The 23,771-nt window shown below is 44.1% G+C and overlaps 1 protein-coding gene across 2 annotated transcripts in view; it reads left to right on the top strand.

Annotated features, from left to right (window-relative positions):
• Nucleotides 1–14,415: 14,415 nt before the first annotated feature.
• LOC149308773 (vascular endothelial growth factor receptor kdr-like) overlaps nucleotides 14,416–23,771 on the top strand; it is a 93,877-nt gene continuing 84,521 nt past the window's right edge. For both annotated transcript variants that reach the window (XM_089536437.1, XM_089536436.1), the window contains exon 1: nucleotides 14,416–14,974. In XM_089536437.1, coding sequence (XP_089392563.1) covers nucleotides 14,908–14,974 — 67 coding nt within the window. In that variant the 5' untranslated portion in view covers nucleotides 14,416–14,907. The remainder of the gene's footprint in view (nucleotides 14,975–23,771) is intronic.

The raw sequence follows: 23,771 nt of genomic DNA, 5'->3' as shown, positions 1-23,771 counted from the left end.
AGCGGTCCCCCAAAGTCCCATCTGTTGTTGTTGTTGTTTTGTGCCTTCAAGTCATTTCTGACTTATGGCAACCCTAAGGCCATAATATCAATGATGATGCTGATGCTGGAAACCCCAAGCATAGGATTGTTGTTGTTGTTGTTATGTGCCTTCAAGCTTTTTCCAGCTTATGGCAACCCTAAGGCGAACCCATCATACGGTTTTCTTGGAAAATTTATTTGGAGGGGTCTTTGCCATTGCCATCCTCTGAGGCTGAGAGAGTGTGACTTATGGCCCAAGGCCACACAGTGGCGTTTCCATGGCCGAGCCGGGATTCGAATCCTGGTTTCTAGAGTCCAATGCTCAAACCACTACGCAAGATTGCCAACTAGATGGCAGGTAAGAACAACAAAGCTGTGCAGTTTGCTTTATTTTTACATCACACCTCCCATGATGTGGCTGGGAAATCCCATTCCGAATTTCCAAGAAGACCCATCCCTTCCTTTTTGCTCTCTCTCTCTCTCTCTCTCTCTCTCTCTCTCTCTCTCTCTCTCTCTCTCTCCTATGCTCATCTATCATTCATAATTATACGCCGGGGCTGAGTCTTCTTCCATCCTTTTTATCCTTTTGTGTTGCGGGATGAACGATGAGTAATTCAAGCCTGCAAGTTAAGGGAAATACAGGTTTCAATCCCTGCCTTAGGGCTTGGTTTTTCCGTTCTCTTTCTTACCTGCGCTGCATGCGTTGCCAACTTCCTTGTCAAAGGACTGCTGCGTTTTGAGAAATGGGCAAAGTTCTAGCAAGCCATTGTCATCCAATTTGATGGAAACAGAAGGCGGGGGGGGGGGGGAATAACAAAGGATGAGATAAACAATGGAGAGCCAGAGATATATAGATTTGATGTTCTGATATCTTTTGTTCCCCCCCGTCTTCACTGTGCTTCCAAACTTTGATTCCCATAATCCCTTTTAAATGCCCCGAAGGCACCAGATCCTGGTTAGTACTTGGATGGGGGACCACCAACGAAGGCCAGGTGCTCTAGAAGTATTTTAAAGAAAGGATCCTGCAAAACCACCTCTGAGGATACCATTATTATTATTATTATTATTATTATTATTATTATTATTATTATTATCATCATGCTCCCAGTGTCACCCACGAAATGACAATGCCACTCAACAACCTTGATTCCCGGTTGATGTCCTTTAGTCGCATCTCTGTGGAAGGCACCTAACAATGCCAAGGCAATCTCTGAACTCCATGTATTTCCAACCAAGTTCCTCAGTGGAGATAACAACAAATAAAAATAGATGCCAATGTAAATACCTGCCCTTCCTGCCAAGAGGGACACAAGAGTCGCTTATTTCTTTGAATGCGAGGAGCACCGGTCAATGACGTTTCCTGGCCTTAACCCTCTCCAAAGGCAAGTCGCCCTTCCGGCTAGAGCTTTTCCATGGGATGAAAAGGCCTTTATCTTCTCCTTGAAGCAACTTTCTGGGAAGCATTTCAGATTCTACAGAGAGAGAGAGAGAGAGAGAGAGAGAGTGAGAGACACATAGGACCTTATCATATGAGGCACTTACTGCTGCCCAAATGTTGCCTAAACATTGCAAAAGCACAAAGATGTGATTGTCTGTCGCGCTTCTGAAACGTCACTGAAGTGGACAAATCGTTCACGGAGAAGCCATTTTTGTAATAATGGGATATTCTGTTATTCAAAAAATGGCTTCCCTTGGCTTCCCCACGAACACTTCATCGGCGGAAGGAAAGTGGGAAGGCTCTATTACGTTTCAGAAGTGCGACGGACGATTACACCTCCGTGCTTCTGCAACATTTGGGCAACGTTTGGGCCACGCTAAGTGCCTCGTGTGATAATCCCTATATACATATGACACACACACAGAGAGAATGACACTTCTCTCAAGTTTGTCCTGGATCCCAGAAAGATGCAGTTAATCACAATATATATGTGAGAGGCATCATGGTTTGACCATTGGACGTCATCCCTGGAGACCAGGATTTTGAATCTGTGCTTGGATATGGAAACTCAACTCGGGTTTCACCTAACAAGTGAATCATTTCTTGTGGGTGGCAAAGGATGCCATCCAGGCTGAGTTCTGCAGAAGCAAACCAACATACAAAAGGGTGAGATGCTGGAATATTACCAGTAAACATGTCTTTCTTTGGCCTCCACCTACTAGGAGCAAACTAGTCCTTATTAGTCTCCGACCAGTTCCTCCCTCGGTTATTTTGGATTCATACTTTGCACAATTAATCCTTCCTTTGAAAAAGGTTTGCTGCCAACAAGGAAGGATTACATTCAGAGGCAAAATAATAATATAATAACCCCATGTTGCTTTGCAATAGCATTGCTTTAGGATATGTCTTTTGCACGGTTTTTTGGAGATCTGATGCTCGGATCAGGAGAAGCCTTCAGAAGCCCGGAGTAACGTGTTACAACAGGTTGAGCCTATTTTTACACCTTGCCCTGGGCATAAGGCATAATGTAACACTATTTTTCATTAATGTTAACACAATTAATGATATTGCTCTCTGTGTCAAAGGACTATTTCCCAGCAAAATAATAGCCATAGAGAGGATGAACTGGGAAGACTGGGGGAGAGAAGAGGCTTTACCGCTTTCCATGCCAGGTATCTTTTGCAATAGGAACCATTAAAATGCTACCGTTCATCAATCTTGAGTGTTTACAGCACAAAAATAAATCAGACAGGTCTCCCTTCTTTGAGGAAAAGGAAAACACAAACATCCCTGGCATAGATTAAACTTCCTATGCGTATTTTCTGTTTATTTAGCTCTCTAACAGGATGCTCCATCCTCCAGGATGCGCCGTCTTGTCTCCCATGGCGCATACCAACAGAGGATGGCTGGATGAGCTCAAAAAGTCAAGGTTCGAGTTGTCTTGCAACCTGGAGAGTTGACTCATCGCTGCAAGAGAGGTGAATAAACCGTGCATTGTTGATAACCGTGCATGAAGACAATGGCCCTGCCCTGTTCCCATTAATAAATCACGGCAACCTGCGAGGATTTTGCAACAAGGCCCTAAAAACTCAGACAAGGCTGATGAGGAGGAATTTTGCATTCCTGCTGAAACTACTAAAGACTCCTTTGAGCAAAAGCTAGCATTGCAAAAGAGATTTCTGCTTGAAAGTCTCCTGCACTTTTTGAAGTGCAGAAGCCCTTGGTTACCATTTCAATGTGCATGAAATACATGCACAGTTTGCATAGGAAACAAAGAAACTGTGTTTCCTCTCCACTTAACAACGGGACCACCAACAAAAATAATATAATAGCTAGCATGTAGAGGTTTGATGTTGGAGGATGACTCCAAATCCCTGCTCAGCTATGGAAACCCGCTGGGTGACTTCGGGCAAGTCACACTCTCTCAGCTTCAGAGGAAGGCAATAGCAACCCCTCTTTAAAGAAATCCTGCTAAGACAACCCCACAACAGATTCAGCTCAGGGTGACCATAAGCCAGAAACGTCTTGAAGGCACCAAACAATAATGGATTGTAATAGTCCTATTCAAAGTAGTCATATTGGTTTCCATGGGTCTGCGCTAAGTACAAAGGAGTCCTTGACCATTAGCTGCAGGTCTTGGTAAGTTTCTAGGAAAGCAAGCAAACACTGGAGTCAATGAACACAATGTGGCACCAGTCCCTGTCACTCTGGATTTCATTCTAAGCGGGATGGCTGCTTTCTCAATGATGTAACCCAAAATGGCTTTCAGTGCTGGTTAGCCCCTTCCCATTTAAAATGACTTGCATGTCAGTATGTGCATCATGTGCAGGTGCAAGTCCAGTTCCTCACTTGCCATGCATGCCATCCAAAAAAACCCCGTACTTGTCAAGTTCCAAGATCCATATTTGGTGCGGAAAGAAAGAAGAATGGAGGTGATTCAGACCATGAAGATCAAGCTGTCCTGGGCTTCTGGGGGCAGAAAATGGCTCTCCATTTGGGAGTACATGCCAACTTCTTTCTCCCATGTTTGAACCGAGACCAGCCACTTCTCCATGGTCTGCATGGCCTTCCCATTTGGGGCATCAGAGCCTCCAGGTGGTAGGAGGATGTGGGATTGTATGCACAGGATTATGCGCCAATATAGTTTCTTAGTCAGCATCCCTCACAGATTTTAAAGCAACACAGTCACACATGTGCAAAAATCTCCCACCGACTCGCATTGCAGGGAGGGGAAAAAAATGTAGGAACTTTGTCATCTCTGTGCGCCAGAGTGAAAGCAGCAAAGATTTCCATCTTTGGGCAGCACATGCTTTCGCATTGAGATGCCCGTCACGTCGCACGGTGCCAAATGTTCAGGAGAACATTTGCACATCAATACAATGCCACATGATTATAATCATCCTGCAGCCTTATGCCAGGTTTCTTCAGGACTGCTTCCCTGCTGTACCTCAGTGATGCAGCGGGAAGAAGAGGGCAAATGAACCCGGGGAACTGGGAAGGGGGAAATGCACCATGCTGTGTTTGCGTCGGCCACAGAATTAATTTGAGAAACGCTCCCCATTATAACCAAGCGGGATTCAGTCATCCAGTTGACGTTTTCCAGTCTGCATGGTGCAGATTCAACACAGAGGTAACATAGTGAGCAGTTTTAACAGAGAGAAGAATAGGGAATGGGAGCATGCTATTGTTACAAAATCATTGAATTAGAGTCGGGGAAGGTACACCAAGGAGAGCTAGTTCAACCCTTGGCCAGCATCGGAAGCCACAGCAAAAGCATCCCTGAGATGTGGCCCATCTAACCTCTGCCAAAGGATATTCCACCAGATCTATTCCACACCTCTTACCACCAAGAAGTTCTTCCTAATGTTTAACCAGCATCTACTTGGTTGTAATTTGGATCCATTGGTTGGGAGCCTATCCTCTGGATCAGCAGAAAATAAATGCACTCATATGTAGGAAATGGCAATGGCAAACCCCCTCTGAAGACATTTTGCCAAAAAAACCCAACACCCCATTATATGTTCGCCTTAGGGTCACTGTAAGTCTTGAAAGTGCACAATAACAGCAACAACCAAAGCTATTTAAAACAGGCCTGTTTAAAAAGCTTAACCCCGTTTAAAGCACAACAATGCAAAGAGAAGTCCCAGCAACCTGCTATAAAAGACTCTTCTGAATCTGAAACAACCAGTCGAACTGTGATTTTAATAAAAAGGATTTTGTTTGCTGGTGAGAGTTATTATATATTATTATATATTTTATTATTATATTTATTTCAAAGATTTACATCCCACCTTTCTGCCACAATGAGTTGCGGAATTAGTCCATACAGCTTGGCTCTGCATGTTTCCCCACTTCTGTAGCATCTCCAAGGCAGAGCATACCTGCATCCAAATACCTCTCTGCAGTTAAATCAGGTTCTCGGCATTATTTAAACCTCATTGCAACCCATTTCTTGTCTCCCTGGAGAATCTTCCAGCCCCGGCTGAGTTCAATGCGCCTCCTGTTAGGAGAAATGATGGATCTGTCACTCAGAGACAGCCTGCTTTGGAAGAAACTAATCAGCCACATGCCACTTAATTCCTCCATCGTGGGTCATCCATGCACAGCAGCGTTGGGCGAGGTTAATCGGATGCTTTGTTTAACAGGCGCTAACCGGGGTGTCCAAGGTGAAGCCAAAGACAAGTGCGGTGTCCCACATGAATCAAGCAAAAATACATCGGGTTTGCACAGAGGAGCAAGGGCCTGCGAGGAACTGCTCACCCAAAGCCTTGCAAAAATGGTGGAGGAAAGGCGGAAAGCCCAAATCAGAATCGAAGGGTGCAATCTGATATCGCATAAAAGAGGGAAAACCTCCACCAAGTTGTTGTTGTGTTGTTAACTGCTCTCAAGTTGACCCCAACCCATGGCGACCCTGTGGATGAGACATTCCCAAGACTCCCTGTCCTCCATTGATTTTTTTTTTTTTTTTTAGGTCTTGCAAACTCATATTGTGATCTCCTTTATAGAGTCCATTCATCTAGCATGCAGCCTTCCTTCCTTTCTGCTTCCTTCCACCTTTCTAACATTATTGCTTTCCCCAGTGATTCATTCCTTCTCGTGATGTGTCCAAAGTACAGCAGCCTCAGTTTCATAATCTTGGCTTCCAGGGAGATCTCTGGCTTGATCTGCTCTGGGACCCACTTCTTTGTCTTTTTGGCTGTCCATGGCATCCTCAGCACTCTTCTCCAGCAACACATTTGTCTGGATTCTCCATGGTCATTATTTTTGTTTGCTTTATGTTCAACAGCAGGCCACCAAGTCTACATCTCTCCATATATGCACAGTGCACTGGGTATCTGTCAGATAATACCCATGGACCCATGGGGCATTTAGTCAGTGTTTCTGCATCTGGATACTCTCCTGATGCTCCTGAAGTCTGTCGATTTATTTTTGCTTTGTCTCAATTGCTTACCCAGAAGTGAAGACCTCATGCACATACCTCTATGGTGACCAAGGTTGCATCTACACTGCAGAATTAATGGAGTTTGACACCACTTTACCTGCCATAGTTCAGTAGGCTATGGATGCCTGGGATTTGTCGTTTCATGAGCTATATTCAGCCTTCTCTAGAGGAACATTCTGGTGCCACAGTAAACTACAAATGCCAGGATTCCATAGGATAGAGTCATAATGGTTAAAGAGGTGTCAAATTACATTAATTCTGCAATTTAGGAATCCAAAAGACATTTTGTATGACTTTGGTTCAATTTCAGCTTTCCAGACTAGGACATTGATGGTAAAAACAGATCTCAGATCGAGTCGTTTTCATTTTGGAATGGGATCCAAATGTCGAAATGTGAGATTCTGTTCTTTTGCATTTATCCGGTTGCAAGAACGAACTCATATCCTAAACTTCTTTTATCCTACAACTAGCCTGCTGTCAAATGCTATGAACTCATCTTGACTGCTACCTGCACCTCGGCTGTCAGATGATTTCAGATGTTGATCTCTGTATTCTGATAGCTGCCAAACGTTGATATCTGCTTCATGGCAGCTGTCAGATCCAATCAGTTGCTCCTGCAGATATATCTTTGCATGTCAAATGCCAATCCGCGATGCTGACCACCAGGAAGGAGAAAATAGGCTGCTGATAACTGGCACCGCAAAGCCAGGAAAGGTTTTGGAGAGGTCTTTTTAAAATTGTATATTTTAACATTATTGTATTGGTCTTCATTTGTACACCACTAGCCTTACCTGGAGAACCATAAGGCAACTAGGGCCGCATCTGCACTGCAGAAACAATGCAGTTTGTCACTGCTTTGACCGCCATGGCTCAATGCTATAAAATTCTGGGATTTGTAGTTTCATGAGGTGTTCAGCCATCTCTGTCGGAGAGCTCAGGTGCCACAGCAAACTACGGTTCCCAGGATTTCATAGGATGGAGCCATGGCAGTTAAAGCGGTGCCAAACTGCATTATTTCTGCAGTGCGGATGCAGACGTAAGAGCCAGCATGGTGCAATGGTAATTCATAAATTGGCTGTTGAGCATTTGGGGTGTGAACTAGATGATTTAATGTTCATTTAATGTGCATTTTTGTAAGTACTTCTCAGGGAGCAAGCTTCACTGAACTTACTTCCAACTAGACAAGCATAGGATTACATTACAATTATAATTCAAATTACAGAAGGTGCAACAGATTTGTTGGGGATTGAAGTGTATTTATAAAACATTCATGTATTGGTTTGTGATATGATGACATTTTCGAAAAAGGTCAGCTTTTGGTATGGTATGATGATGATGGTGAAGATGATGATGGTGATGATGATGATATTTAGATCCTGTCCCCCCCCCCCCCCCAAAATGGGACACAAAGTGGCTTACAGATTTAAAAAAATACAATTAAATCTGTCATGAGTGAGACGCCTATTTTTACACACACACACACACACACACACACACACACTCTTCTGTCCCTCCGCTTCCTTTTCCCTTGTTTCCTTTCTCCCAGAGGACCGAAACTCATCAACATCCAGGTGCATCTGCATTGTAGAAATAATGCAGTTTGACGCCACTTTAAGTGCCATGGCTCCATCCTACAGAATGATGGGATTTGCAGTTTGGTGAGGGACCGGCACGTTTTGGCAGAGAAAGCCAAAGACCTTATAAAACGGCTTCCCCAGATTGGCATAGCATTGAGCCATGGCAGTTGTAGCGGTGTCAAACTAGATTAATATCCAATAACCAGATTTTTCACCACCTGCCAGCCGAATTGTCCTAATACTGAAACCTCTGCGTGGGCGAAGTTTCGAGAGCACTGGGGGAATCTGGAAGCAAGAGATGAATCACTCTTTCCATCGACTCAAGGCGACACCAGTGTCTTTTCGCCTAAGGCCCTGCGTTGTTGTGGGTTGTGTTTTCCCCCTATAGTACCCTTCCAATGGTCAATGATGAGCATCTCAAGTTGCCTTCCTCCTTCCTTCCCATACCTGTGTTCTTCACTTTCCAGAAACAAGTGGGATATGGGAAACATTTTTGCAGGGAACGCTCCATCCATCCCCTTTTTATCTCCCTTCAAACCACAGAAGACCATATGGATGCACTGGAGGTAAAATATGTGCAGCTTTGGCTTCCTGCCCTCCTTTTATTTCCAGCTGTTTAAAAGGAACTAAAATTCTGCTAAATTATTCCCTGGCGGAGTATCTCTCATTAAGCAATTATTGGTGCTTCCTTACAAACCTGGTTTGGCCAGAGATTGGAAAGTTACTTTGGAAAAGCTCTTTGTCAAAGCCGCCAAGGCAATGCATCGGTGAAGCCGTTCCGTCTGCCAAGGCGCCAAACCGGTTTTCTTGGGTCAGATTGCAGCACCTCAGACAACGCCTTTAAAGTTTGGATCAAAATCCAAAGCGGATTAGCTTTCTTGGGCTGCATCCACACTGCAGAAATAATGCAGCTTTAACCGCCGTGGCTCAGTGCTATGGAATCTTGGGATTTGTAGTCTGTGGTGGCATTGGAGCTCTCCGACAACAGGAGGCTAAATGTCTCACCAAACTACAAATCTCCAGAATCCCATTGCATTGAGCCATGGCAGTTGAAGTGGGGTCAAACTGGATTGTTTCTGCCGTGCGGAAGCAGCCGTGGTCTCAATGATAAAGACTAAGATTTCAGTTGCAATACACTAGGATTTTTGGACGTACCCTTGTACCTCTGGATTTATTCATGCAGATCCTGGGATTTGCATTTGGCATTAAATTTCTCTGCCTCTGATTTTCACACATGAATTACTTTGCGGTGATGCTTAAATCCTCCATCTCCTTGAATTAGATTTTGCTTCTTCACATGAGGATAGTCGATCCAGGAGTCAAGTTTTAGGGTACCTCTAGAAAGACTGCTAGAAAGACCAATAAATGGAACCTAGAGAAAACCAAAGCTGAAGCCTTCCTGGAAGCCAAGGTGACTTGAGGCCTGTCATGAGAAGACATGAATCACTACAAGAGACAGTAATGATTAGCGAAGTAGAAGGCTTTGGAAAAAGAAGACCCCATTCCAGATGGATAGACTAAATCGAAGCCATGGGCCTGAGTTTGCAAGACCTGAGCATGACAATGTGACCCAGAGGTCTCTCATTCCTTGGGTTGCCATAAGTCAAAGTCAACTGGATGGGCGTCAACAACAAACAACAAAGTCCAAGAGGTAAACAACGCATTTTCTACAATATTGTACAATATTGGCTGTCTCGCATTCATCTCCTCTCCTTCAGAGTCAGGATGTCCTTCGGCCTCGAGTATTTAGCTTACAAGCCTATCATGTGCGTACCGAGTGCTCACTGTTTATGCACCGCGTCCTTAGTAATTGTCAACAGGAATACGGAAAGGCATTTCCCCCCAAATACGTCGACATTCGGTGGGCGTGCTTCCCAGTAAAATGTCACTGGAACAATATTGATGAAACTATGAATAGCATGGAACGTTAAAATCAGCCTTATAGTAAGCCAGTAAGTCTAAGTCGGAAAGGGCTTTCCTACCTGGAGAAGTGGGGAATTGAAACTTATATATGAGGTTGAGTTATAGTTGAGTATCTATGGTGAGCAGAGAAGTGGAGGACTGGGATGAGTCTTGGAGATGTCTCCTCCATAGGGTCACCATGAGTTGAGGCCCACTCAAAGGCACCTAACACCAACAAATCCATAGGTCTGGGGTTTCGTTCCTGAAAATTCAATCTTTGACATAGTCCTGAATTGACATCCGTAGCCTTCTATCCTGTAGCCAAATGCCTCAAAAAAGAAAAAGACTGTAAGCTTTCAATGAAATATTTTGCTTGTAAAAACATCCTGGGGCTATGGATTGCTGATTTCCAAAACAAGGTTTATTAGATTGAATTATGCATGTGCGCGCATGCAAACAACCCAACGTTGTTCTCTTGGCTGGAAACGGTATTAAAATGGTTTCTGCCCCCCATTTTAATTCGGGTGTCTACTAAATCATGGTTTTTGGAAAGAAAGAAAAAACGCTGTGATCTTGGCTGCTGCAGTTTCAGCAACGCAGAGGCTCTGTTTGTTTTGTTGACTTTGAGAAACATGATGGTAAATTTGGGATTTGTCCTGCTGAGACGTGAAACGCGGACATGCGAAATTTAGCAGAAAGATGGGACATTTCTGAGAGCGATATGAGCCAAAGATATGATTTTTTTTAGCCTCTTCCATGGTTAATACAAATGACTTGAAATACTACTATACAAATGTAGTAACAAATACACAACTACGTAGTGTCTCCCGACCCAACTCCCCAAACCTAACTCAACAGACAGAAATGTATTTGTTCAACCTATACGCAAAAAGCATCAGATCCAAAACCGGTTGGATTGGATGGCCTTTGGGGGTCTCTTCCAACTCCATGATTCTATGGAATCCCAGCAGCCTTCGCCAGTATAGTCAAACCAGTGGATGCTGGGATTTGTAATCCAATAGCATCTAGTGTGCTGCAGTTGCCCACTCTTACTGTCTGCAAAACATGTTATGCGATTAAATCCAAGAGAAATCAATTGCATGACACAAATGCAGCTTTGGATGGCATTCACAATTGCTGTTATGAATGAGTGCCTTCCTGCATGGCAGAATGGGGTTGGATTACTGGATATACTCATGTACAAGTCTAGAAATTTTAGTCAAAAATTGGCCCAAAACACCTGGGTCGACTTATCCACGGCTCAATGTAAATACTGTACTTTAACTCATATATGGAACCATCCCTTTTCTCTGAACAGAGTGACAAAATAGAGCTTAATCCATCCTGGGAGCACCAAAAAGATGCATGGATCCCTCTACTCTCTCATCCATCCAGCCTTTAGGATGGGCACAAACAATTATGCAGCCAGAATATTCTACGTTCTTTGGCATCACTTTCCTTGGAATCATCCTTTACATCCTTTGTTACGTGTCCCTAGGTTTTACCTTCGACTTATCCATGGGTCATATCAAAATCCATAACTTTGGCCACAAAACCTGCCCTCAACTTATACATGGGATCGACTTCGGTCTGCTCCGCTTGATTCAGTCGCTTTGGGATACTCTCCATTTCCGGTGACGTGCCAAAGCATTACTCCTGGCACTGAACTGTCCTTTTCAGGCTTCCTGGAGTCATGACTAAAGGCTAGAGTTCCCACAAAGAGAGTCCCAAGGGAAGAAAATGAAAACCCCACCCGGGTTTCTCTAACTTGAGAAGCAGTTGCATGCACTGAAATCCACAACGACGCCGAAAAGAAAAACCAAAACCACACCACCTTTCTGTGTCTGTTCCATATCCATTCGTTTACCTGTCTCCATCTGGAAACTTCCTTTAGCATGGTTTTGTGTGCATGCATGCATTTATAAGTTTCATTGCACTTATTATTATTAATTCATTTATAACCCGCCTTCCTCCCCGAAGTGACCCAAGGCGGCTTACAGATAAAATCAGTAAAATTATTACAAAATATAACAACAATTAAAACGACTCTATATAAAATCACATTAAAAAGTCATATTGTTGCTCTGGGGCACAATTTGGGCTGCGCCCACGGCTTCAATGGGAGCCATGCAGGAAATCCACCCTCGAAATAAGAGAATGCTAGGAAGCGAAGGCACTATTAAGAGCTGGGCTTGCAAAAAGAAAAAAAGATTTACAAAACTGATTTGGAAGGAAACGCAAGAGACTGTGACCATGGTTTCCAGTAAGCCAAGTCGCATGTTACGATAGACAAGTTTTAAAGCGCAGACACCCACGCGCCCGATACAGAAGTGGCTGGATCTAGCAATCTGGTTTTTCCACTAGAAACGCCACCCAGATACCGGTGTGGTTTAACCTCAGAATTGCAATGCCTGGAAGAAGCTGGTCTGGCGGAGTCATGCTTCCCAGATTCTCCTGGATTTGGATAATCTGGCGTTTCAACTTTTCTTGCCATGTCCCCAAATCAGGTGCCTCACTAGGAGGGTGCTGGGGGTTCATACACACCAAAGCAGGGTGGCACCACTGCTCTGCAAACATGTGCCCTTTGGCATTCCCCTGCGTCCCTTTAAAACACTAAAGAGATGGTGTGACTTGTTGTTATCCAAAAGTCAGTGTATCAGTGCAACGGTGAATCCATTCTGGGTTTTAGTCCAAACTGTAAAGGAGGCACCCAAGGTGCTTCCTGGATGTCTGACCTCAGCAAGTCAGTGGATAGTAATGGATGGATGTGGAACATGAGGCTCCTTGGGTAGCTGGTAGGCTTCACCAACCCACCGCATCCCACATCATGATGAGATGTGTGTTTGCCAGTTGTCAGTTCATAATGCGGACAGCCCAGCCTACCTCAAAGGGTTGTGGGGAGGATTAAATGGGAAGGGAGAAAACAAGGAATGCCAGGCTAGGGATTTGTAAAGAGATAGGACTACTAACCAAACCGATTAGCAAGTATAAGCAAAACTGGCATCGCCTTGGTTAATTTCAAATCCTTTGCATGTGAACAATGTCTTCCAACAGGAAGAGCAGTTATGTTCTGAAAACGCCCTGAGAACTCAGCCTGCCATTAAAACCATATATCCTCCCTGGTTGTTTCTTGTTTGGTTAAATACACCCGCACCCAAACACAAACACACATAGGCACTTCAGTGCTCCAGATTCTGAACTGGAGAATCGATGGCTTATACAATGGGCCCTTGGTATTTTCTGGGGTTTGGCTCCAGGAACCCTTGCAGATACCAAAAATTATGGATTCTAAAGCCTGATGACATACAGTGGCATCGTAAAATGGGGTCCCTTATATAAAATGGGAAAATCAAGGTTTGCTTTTTGGAAAATATATATATATATATATATATATATATATATGAATGAATGTTTTCAAGCCGTGGGTAAAGCATCTGTGGATACAGAGTGCTGACTGTACCTAAAAATATCTTATTCTCTCTGTATAGCAAGCACAGAAACAGTGAAAGCTGCCTTGTCCCATGCAAGACCTTCAGTCCATCTATCAGAGCTTATCAAAGTTTGGAGGGAGAGTTGGCTTGCAACTCCCAGAATCCTTCAGCCAGTGGCCATACTAATGGGAAAAGTCACAGGGTTGCAGGTCAGTCAAATAACTTTGCCAAGCTCAGTACAACCTGAACCAGCTTTCTCCAATTGTGTTAGACTACAACTCCCATTGGACATCCTGCCACCTGGGGATGATGGGGGTTGCAATCCAACCCTTCTGGAAAATGCCAGCTCAGGGGAAGGCTGGCAAAGGGTGATCTCCAGGGTTCCCAGCTAAGAACATTCTTGGAAAGGTTGGTTCAGAGGAGGTTTGCCCTTGCTTTTGCCTGAGGCTGAGAGCGCTTGACTTGACCAAAGTCACCCACTGGGATTTCACAGCCGAACTGGGGTCTGAACCTTGGTGTCCTAGTTTAATGCTCAACCATTGCACCATGCTGGCTCTGCATCATCATCATCATCATCACCACCACCACCACCATCAAATTTTCCAGTCTTTGGCCCCAGTTCTCAAATGTCCCCAGCTCTGACCACTACCCCATACTCCCCCTGCTCTTTGCCCCCCCCCATTAGTCCCATTTCTCTGACCAACCAACTTCCATTCCCAGAATTTCACTGCACGTGGTATTTAAAGCGGTGACAAACCAGATTATTTCTGCAGTGTGGATGCAGCCACACTTTCTCTCTTTCTGCTGAAGTCTCTCCTTCCTCCCTTTCCTTTGCATATAAAGAATTCCAAACTTGCATCCAACATCCCAGCAAAAAAGAGAGAGAAGCAACTCCGCCTAAGAAGGGAGGAGAAAAGGAGAGACAGGGAGGGGAGAGAAAATAGGCTTTCCTGGACCATTTGACAAGTTTGCAAAGTCTCAGCAGAGCTGGATGGGAACCTCTTGTGCTGGTGGCTATCCCATCATCCTGAGAGAGCCTCCCAGGGAAGGTGGATCCAAGGCATTTCTTCTATCCTCTCCACAACTTTGGCCCAATTGAGAAGTGTGGTCCCTGACATCCCTGGAGCTCCTTTCCCAGCATCAGGAGAAGCAGCTGCTTCAAAAGAAGAAGGAGTGGGCTGCCAAAGGGACAGCCAACTTTTCTTTTTGTTAAAATATTCCTTTGGCAAATTATTCTCTCTCCTTTTTTCTCTTGCATATCCTTGCCCTTGGCTTGGATCTGCCTCCCCAAACGTTCCCCTGCCAGAGAGAAGATTTTATAGGACTCCCAAAGAGGACAACATTTGCATCAAACAAGGAAACCAGAGCAAGGGGGAAAAGGTTCTTTTGCAACCTCAGAAGAAGAAGAAGAAGGGAGAGAAAGGAGAAGGGAGGAAAAAACTTTGGACTTCTTCTCTCTTTCTTTCTGTCTCTCCAGCAGCCTGGCCAGTTGGCAAGGGGCAAGCCAGGGCATCCTTTGGGAGGACTTTTCTTCTTCCTCCTTCTCCTCCTTTTCCTTGGAAGGCTGCTCTGGGATCTACCTGGGCTGCAGGTGAACATGATCCCCAAACTCAGGACACCTCTGGCTGGGTTCCTCCTGTTGCAAGGATTGCTGGGGTTGCAAGGTAAGCACAGATGATGATGATGATGATGATGATGATGATGATGATGATGATGATGATGATATTTCTTCCTCTCTGAGTTGAAGAGCCAGACGCCTGTTTTTACCTCTTCCTCTTCGTTCTCTTTTTTCTTCCTCCTCTGCTTCTTTCACACACTGAGATTGCTTCAAATGGAAAATGCCACAAACGATGAGACACAATTGTTGTTGGTTTGTAAGAACAGGTTTGAAGAGGATATTTTCATTGAACATTTAAACATTAATGCTTATCCAAAAACAAAAGTAACAACTCACATCAGACAAGCCAAAGCAAATCCACAGGCGTACCTCTACATATCCATATTTACAGACCGGTATGGATAGCCCAGCACATCCTCATCCCAAATATCCATTGGCATACTTTCACCTCCATCCAATTTTGTTTTATAAGCCCCATTCTCAAAACTCCCTATCAATCTCCTTATCCATCCAACCATCAGTCATCTTCCATACGAGGAAACATCCCTTCTTTTTCTTGACTATCCTTTCCTACATCTTCTAATCCTTCTGTTGCTTATTCTAACGTTCTTCGAAACCTGCTTAAACCTGTCCATAAAACACACACGTTCTCCATGCCGCTTCCCCATCGGTACCGACTTGGTTCTTGTTATGTTGCGACTTTCTTTTAAGACCCTAAATATTGATGCTCAGTCTTCGTTTTAGAACAAGTTTCTTTTTGCTCAAATGTCTTATATGTTTGTAAGGACAGTTTGGAGAGGACTGGAAGCTTCCCAGAGGTAAATGGTTGACCCAAGTGTGAAACAGGATAATGGACTTGTGTGGATCCAACAGGACTTGATACACACACACACACACACACACACACATATAAAACAATCCTATGCTCACTTTATTTATATGAAAAAGCAACCTTGGTTCTTTACCTGCCAGTAACTGATGGTAAATCTGTCCCACATCTGCATATTTCATGCACAACAAACCATGATCAAAAAGTCCCAGGCCACTATTATAGTACATCCACTACATAGTCCAGTGTACTGTTGGCCCTACATATCCACAGATTCTTTATCCATAGATTCAACCATCCACAGCTTGAAAATGTTTTTAAAAATATCAGTTCCAAAATGCAAACCTTGGTTTTGCGGACAGGACACCATTTTACTCTGTCATTGTATTTAATCTTCGTTCGCGAAGTAAAGCCAGAGAGTATTTAATGGGACTTGAGCATCCATGGATTTTGGTACCCGCAGGGAGTCCTGGAACCAAACCCCAATGGATACTAAGTGTCCACCATAGTTGAATACTAAAGCTAAGATTGTCCATTTGTGTGTGTGTGTGTGTGTGTGTGTGTATGAAAGCTGGACGGTGATGAGAGCATATAAGAAGAAAAGCCACTCAGTGGAAATATGGGGCTGGAGAAGAGTTATAGGGATGCCTGTTAGACAAACAAATAAATGGCAGGGTCAAGCCAGGACATCAGAGAGATGTTGTTGTTGTGCGCCTTTAAGTAGTTTCCAACTCATGGTGGCCCTAAGGCAAACCTATCATGGGGATTTGCGGCAAGATGTGTTTGGAGCAGGATGAGCAGGAATTCGAACCCTGGTCTCCAGAGTCCTAGCCCAGTGTGCAAACCGCTATACCACACTGTCTCCAGAGTTATAGCACAGGTGTCCAAATGTCTCCGTCTATTTTTGTTTTAATACCTGATGGCCAATATTCTATACCATCTCCTAAGAATACTAAGTAGCTGATAGAAAATACTGGCTGTAATGTATAAAAAAGAAGATGGAGCCATTTGGGCATCTATAATATCAATACTTACTTACTTTACTATCCATTGTACTTAACGGGACTTGAATACCCATGAATTTTGGTATCTGCGGGGGGTCCTGGACCCAAACCCCAGTGGATACTAAGGGCCCACTATATGTATGTGTGTGTATATATATATCCCAATATCCTCTAACTGGTGGGGCATTCCAGAGTCTCAGCTCCACCAGTTAGAAGATACTGGGACAAATGGGCAAATCTATCTGAAACTGGTTTGACCATTTGCTTGTTGTTGTGTGCTTTCAAGTCAGCTTTGACTCGAACCATCTCATGCAGCTTTCTTGGCAAGCTTTCTTTGGAGGAGGTTTGCCATCGCCTTCCTCTAAAGTGGAGAGAATAGGATTTTCACTAATGGATTTCCATGGCTGAGCTGAGATGACGGATTGGAGGACCTCTGCAGTGTCCATTTATTTCTTATCATAGGAGGAGGAACGCCGTAGTAAGAGGGTATTCTCTGGGTTGGACCAAAAATGGACATTTTCTGAACTTGTCTGAAGTGAAGACAGGGGTGGATCGGGGAGGGAAACGGCAAGATAATTCATCCTAACGTTGAAACATTGCCGAGTTCACTTTGGTTTTCTTTATAGACACAACTATTTCAGCAATGCTGTCAGCTTAATGGGCCGGGATGTCCTTAGATATGGTTCCAATTACGAGGCTCAATCTGCCACACTTTGAAGCCAACTAGAATCGAAGGGAGGAACAGACATGTCCATCTCGCTAGATGGCGGTACGTTCCAAAAACGGCCTCTCTATTTTCCCCCTGCAAAACATAGGAAGATGCTCAGACCCAGCCAAACTAGGGCTGCATTGGCACACCTAATGCTAAAGTTGAAGTTGCTGCAATGCTAGAAATTTGGGGACTGATGGAAAGTTTCATTGGGGGCCAGAATTTATACAGGGAGACGATGCTCCAACGCCAACAACACCCCATAGCTACATAGTCACTGCTGTTGCGTAGATTTGCAAGTGTGCGTCTTTTTTATTCATCAGATCTTGGAGAGATCCAACCTTTTGCAGAGATCCAAAGGTTGGATAGGTTGCAATTTCCATCTTAACCTCCTTTCTTATCCTCTGTGGCTGGATGGAGCAGCAAAAGCAGTCCATCGCTGTTTCTCTCCCTGCAGAATACCAATGTTGTGCCCCCGATCGAACCCAGTGATAAAGAATAACTGGAGGAAATAGCTGAGGTCTGTGATATAGGCGAGACAGAAGTAAATGGAGAAGCCTCAGGGTGAGAAAACAGACTGTCGCTGCAGTCCTAGGCCTGTATTATTCAGCCGCAAGTCCCACACAGATGGTTCGGTCAGACTTGGCACCACAGCCAAAATCTATTAAATGGTGCAAGGAGTTCAATGGAAAGATTTTCCCCAACTGCATGGCCCTAGTCTCTATACACTTGAAAGTTGGGCAGTGTAGAAAATGGTTAGGAAGAAAACCAGCTCATTCAAAATATGGTGCTGGAGGAGAGTGCTGAGGATGCTGCGGACAACCCAAAAGACCACTAAATGGCTATTGGACCAAAACAAGCCTGAACTCTCCCTGGAAGCCAAGATGACTAAACTGAGGCTGTTGTACTTTGGTCATATCATGAGAAGGCATGACCCACTAGCTCAGTGCGATGGGATTCTGGGATTTGTAGTTCTGCAAGGTATTTAGTCTTCTCCGTCAAAGAGCTCTGGGGCCACAGCAAACTACAAATCCCAGAGTCCCATAGCATTGAGCCATGGTGGTTAATGTAATGTTAATGTCATATTTTAGCAACCTTGCATTTTAATCATTCAAAAACTGCCCAAACTACTTCTGCCTTGTATTTTTAATAATTGCTTTAATAACTGATTAATAATTTAATTGTATTTTATTGTGGATGTGAGGGTTAGGGAAAGCTTGAACCACTAAACCAAGCTGGCTTTCCTTCATTGTGATTGAAGCCAGCTTTAGTGGCTTCTGTAACCAAGTTTCGGGACTCTGTGCTATCTTGGAAATTGATTTTCCAAAGCAACAAAACATAAGGGTTTCCTTCGCTTTTCACCTTACAATGAGCATCCAGAGAGTTGCTCCTATCTTAAAGCCATAAACACGCAGCACTTGCTTGCTGTAACCTGCTATCCATTAGCACAAATCTCAAATATTCTTCGTTTTGCATCATCTCAAAGCTCAGGAAAGAAGAGGCAATTGGTTTTGCAGCCAGAAGAAGATAATTGACCACAGAATGTTAAGCTGTCCCTTTGAGCCCTTTTCCTAACTTCTTTGGCTCTGGGCAAAGAAACTTGGCAAAGTCCGGATCCTCTTCCCAAGTTGGCATCATGTTGGCATACGAAGGCCGTCTTCTCCTACAGCTAAATACTCCTTGTTCACTGGCTGGAGAGATCATTTTGCCCCGGCTTGATTTATTTTCCTGCCAAGCAAACAGGAAAGAAAGTGTGAGGTCTGCCAAAACCAGCCAGTCCAGATTGCTATCTGGAGATGCCACTTCAAATAATCACATTTTAAGCAAGGGAGCAGTTCTTGCTGCTGGCTCCAGCTAGCAAGGCATAAGGCAATATCTGGGTGAGAACCATATGGAGACTTACTTATTTGTTCCAGGTGGAAATGTTAAAAGCTCATCCCAGGCCTGTATCTACCGCAGGGACAAGGTGGCCGAAAGAACTGCATTCAGGGTCCAGCCACTTTAATTGATTTCTTCTTTATTTAAAGCATGTTTTGGTTCACTCTCCATAGAACCCTAGAATATGGAAGCCTCTGGGTGACTTTGGGCAAGTCACACTCTCTCAGCCTCAGGGGAAGGCCATGGCAAATCTCCTCTGAGCAAATCTTGCCAAGAAAACCCCAGGATAAGTTTGCCTTTGGGTCACCATAAGTCAGAAACGACTCGAAGGCACACAACAACCACAAAAGCACAATAGAGGATCATGACTCCAAAATTCCTCAATAATGTTAGGATGCGGAAAGGCAATGTGGCATTTTAGTTTTGCAAAACCACCTCCTATGTTCTTCTGCCAAGGGCCATGCATCATGCATTGAACTTGACAAGGCATGGATTTCTGGAAGTCCCCAAATGCAAAGGGATTCACAGTTGTCTGCTAGGTGGGCACAGAGAAGGTGCCAAAAGGTTTTTGCTGGGCGTCTGACGCAGCAAAGCTTTTAGCACCACAAAGGAGTTTTGAAAGCCTCGACCGAGGGAGAAAGAAAACAGGGATGTCTAAGTGCTCAGCCGATAACAGAACCGGCCCAGTTGCGTTTCCTTTGGAGACGTATAGAGAATGGGGAAAGCATATGGCCCCAGAGATTTTGCACAAACACTGACTCCAGCAGCAGCATGTAAAGGAAATGTAGGGGCTCCCGTTCTATTTTCGGAGCCTGCGCCTTTTGTCTTGTGGGCCTCCACAGCGCTTTCCTCAGATCTTCCGGTGTTTTTCTTAAGTGTGGGAACAATCTTGCGGAGGAAGCGGAGAGAGGGGTTTGCAAGAGGGCCGGGATTGTTCTGGGTTTGAAGGTCAAGGAAATCTGACCCGCCATTACCTGTTCCCTGGGTTTGTTTGGCCTCAAAGACCTGCTGCACCTCTTCCACCTTCAACCCACAGTTATGGCGAAAATATCGTTGTTCCTTGGAGTTTTGGGGAAAGGACCTCAGCATTGTTTGTGCATGAACCATGCAGCTTGGGAAAGTTACTTTGGAGGGCTGCGACTTTGGGGGTTTATTTTGAGTAGCGGTTTGAGCATTGGACTTTGACTCTGGAGACCAAGGTTTGATTCCTGCTCAGCCATGAAACCCAGTTGGGTGATCTTGAGCAAAACCCATGCTCTCAGCCTCAGGGGAAGGCAATGGCAAACCTCCTCTGAACAAATCTTGCTAAGAAAAGCCCATGATAGGTTTGCCTTAGGGTTGCCATAAATCTTGGCCGAGTCACACTCTCTCAGCCTCAGGGGAAGGCAATGCAAACCTCCTCTGAACAAATCATGCCAAGAACACTCCATGATAAGTTTGCCTTAAGGTCACTGTAAATCAGAAACAACATGAAGGCACACAACGCAACACACATTTTTGTACACTGAGACATATTTATCATCCATTGCATTTATGATCCAGAGGGGAATAAATGGAGTTCTCACTCCATCTCTTCCCATTAGGGCCCAGAGATCTGCTTTAGCTTCAGCAATGCAACTACATCAAAATCTCTCAGGCAGCTCTCAAATAACTGAACAGACCTCCTTGTTTTAGCGGAGAGGAATTTGCTAAACCTACTTCTTCTGACTGGGATCCTCCAGGGCAATATTGCCACAAACACCAAAAATAAACTAGCAAAATGGAAGGGAACAGAAGACACTTCCAACAGAATTCAGGCCATAAAAACATCTTCAGGGGGCCACATGCAGCCACAGGTTGCACTTTGGGGGACTCAGCTCCAGGGAAAAGTAATGGGCTGCATGCAAACCTGAACTAGGAGAGAATCAGTTTGCAACAATTTGAAAGGACTAATTGATTTGCAAAGACTCACCACCACAAACATTTGAGGTGCCAGGACTCACCTTCCAATCTCCATCGCCTGCCTAGAAGCAAGTAGGCTGGATGAACCACTCCTTATCCTTATCCTCCCTAAAGTAAGTCAGAAGAAATAATTCCCCTCATTTCACTTTAATCTGTTAACGGCGCCTTTAGCTCAAGATTCCTGCCTTAATATGCAGGAGGGAAAATATGTTCTCTGTGTGCATTTGTTTGAATGACAGGTTGTGAGCAATCATGGTTGGTATTTAATGCATCACACTTAAGGATATCACCTAGATCTCAGGATTTGGGATGATCCTAAACTGGCAACCCTAGTTGCAATCTGCGAATTGGCCCCAAATCCTATTAATATGGAGCCAGAGAGTTAAAGCCTTAAGATAGTTTCTTTGGACCACACCAATCCTATATATCTCTCTCCCTGATATTTTTTTTTGGGGGGGGATTTCTGGGGTGGACTTTAGTGGGTTTATCTGGGCATGACATTAGTTGGGAAAAAAGAGGTTTTGGCTGGGATAAAGAAATGTTCTGCAATTACGAGCAGAAGGCATTTGAGCGAACATAAACAGTGATGTCACTTCGCAATCCATTTCAATCGCATTTTTTGAGCCAGTTCATGAAAAGAATCCAAGGGACTCGTCTCACCTTTTAGCCTTTGGAATAGTTTTCCTTTCTAAGCAGATGGGTCTATTTTGAGTGCAGTATTTTGGTACACTGAGACATATTTGTGTGTTGCATCCATGGCCCACCCTTCTTCCAGTTTGCTCCAGAGTAAAAAACATGGGATTCTTATAGTCCGTTTTTTCCCAGAGATTCGCTCAGCTTTGGCAATGCAACTATGAGTGCATCCACATTGCAGAATTAAAACAGTTTGACTCCACTTTGGTCTCATTCCCACTTACAGCCGTCCGAAGGGCAAATTTGAATCGATTCCGATCCACTTGTGGTTCACACTTGTGCAGAATCGATTTGGTGAAAAAGACGTGGAAAAACCAGCATCAAAAAGACGTGGATTAAATGGGTCTGGCGCATGGCCTCCCTCACCGTATCACTTTAGCAAATCGATTTAAGTGGGAACCAGGGTCATTTGAACTGGTTCAAACCGAATTGTGATCCGGTTTAAAAGGTAATGGGAATGAGGCCTTTAACTCCTGTGACTCTATCCTAAACAATCCTGAGATTTGTAATTTGGAGACGCACCAGGGCTCTCTGAAAGAACAGATGGAAACCCTCCCCAAACTACAAATCCCAGGATACTTGGTGTTAGCATCCTCAGAATGGGAAGTCTACCTAGCAACCTGACTTGGCTTCACAGCAGGCAAATGCCTTTTTTAAAATGTTCATATGCTTTTCAAAATTGCGTACTTTTTCAAAGGAATGCATCTCCTGCTTTGTTTGGATTCCTTTCTCTTATTCCATAATTGCTTTTGCATCTTCTTTTATCAGCTGTCCTGGGAATATGGCTATTAATAGATGGATAAACTTCATCAGCAGGCTGGGGATCTGGAGGAGAAAAAGAAAAATACAACAGCAATCCAGCCATGCCGCTATTAGAAATAGCTGCCATGGAGTTTAGCGGCTCCTACTTCCAGGAAAAGCTAAGCGTAGAAATGCAGATTTATACGATATGTTTTGTTTTTTTCTGGGAATAGGCCTATTAGCTGAAGTGAATACAATCCGAAGGGAAGGTTGGAAAAAACCATAACCTCAGGAGTTATGATCTTCTGGACCGAACACACTTTCACCGCCCCCAAAAAGTCCTGGTTTCAGAAAACCACCTTCTTTGCATCTCAGGAAGACAGATTGCTATCAGGAGTCTCTACTGGAAACCCTCCTCATTCTGTCCTTTGAGCCAAATTGGGATGGGTTGGCCTTTTTCTTTCTTTGGTTAGCCTTATAGTCCTTTTCTTTTTCCTATAAGCTTTGGAGGGGAAAGGTGGAAAAGAAACAAAGCTGGAGAGGAGGGTAATAATAAAAAAGAATAACAAGAAAGAATAATAAGAAAGAATAAAAACATAAGAAAGGCATCCCAGCCCTTTTATAATTATGCCCCAGATAACTTTCTGTGCAGCAAATGCCCTTCCAAATTACTCCATTCTTTGCTTTCCTGGATGTCTGCAAAACACAGATTAATTGTGGTGCCATTTGTTCTCCTTGTGTCTGTCCTTGAATACAATCCTCCATGGTCTTTGCTCACAAACGCAATGCTGTGTCCTAATTTCCTTGCTGGACAATGAATATTGTGCATGGAACAGCAAATGCAAGCAAAGCAGAAGGGCAGCGGAACAATCCCTTCAGATCCAGACTTCGTGCCAAAAGCCTCTGAAATTACAGTTAACAAAGTGGGCATCTTCCTGGACATCACTGGGACTCAAGATAGAAATAACGGAAAGAATAAGGAGCTTAATTCCATTTTAAGTGTCACATCTGTACACTTAATTACCGTAAGTACTGTACACACTGTACC

The sequence above is a fragment of the Sceloporus occidentalis genome, unplaced genomic scaffold (genome assembly GCF_023333645.1).
Source record: "Sceloporus occidentalis isolate IW3139 unplaced genomic scaffold, rSceOcc1.0.p SCAF_8, whole genome shotgun sequence".
NCBI lineage: Eukaryota > Metazoa > Chordata > Lepidosauria > Squamata > Phrynosomatidae > Sceloporus > Sceloporus occidentalis.
The sequence above is the reverse complement of the archived record's forward strand: the minus strand, read 5'-3'. Positions and strand labels throughout refer to the sequence as shown.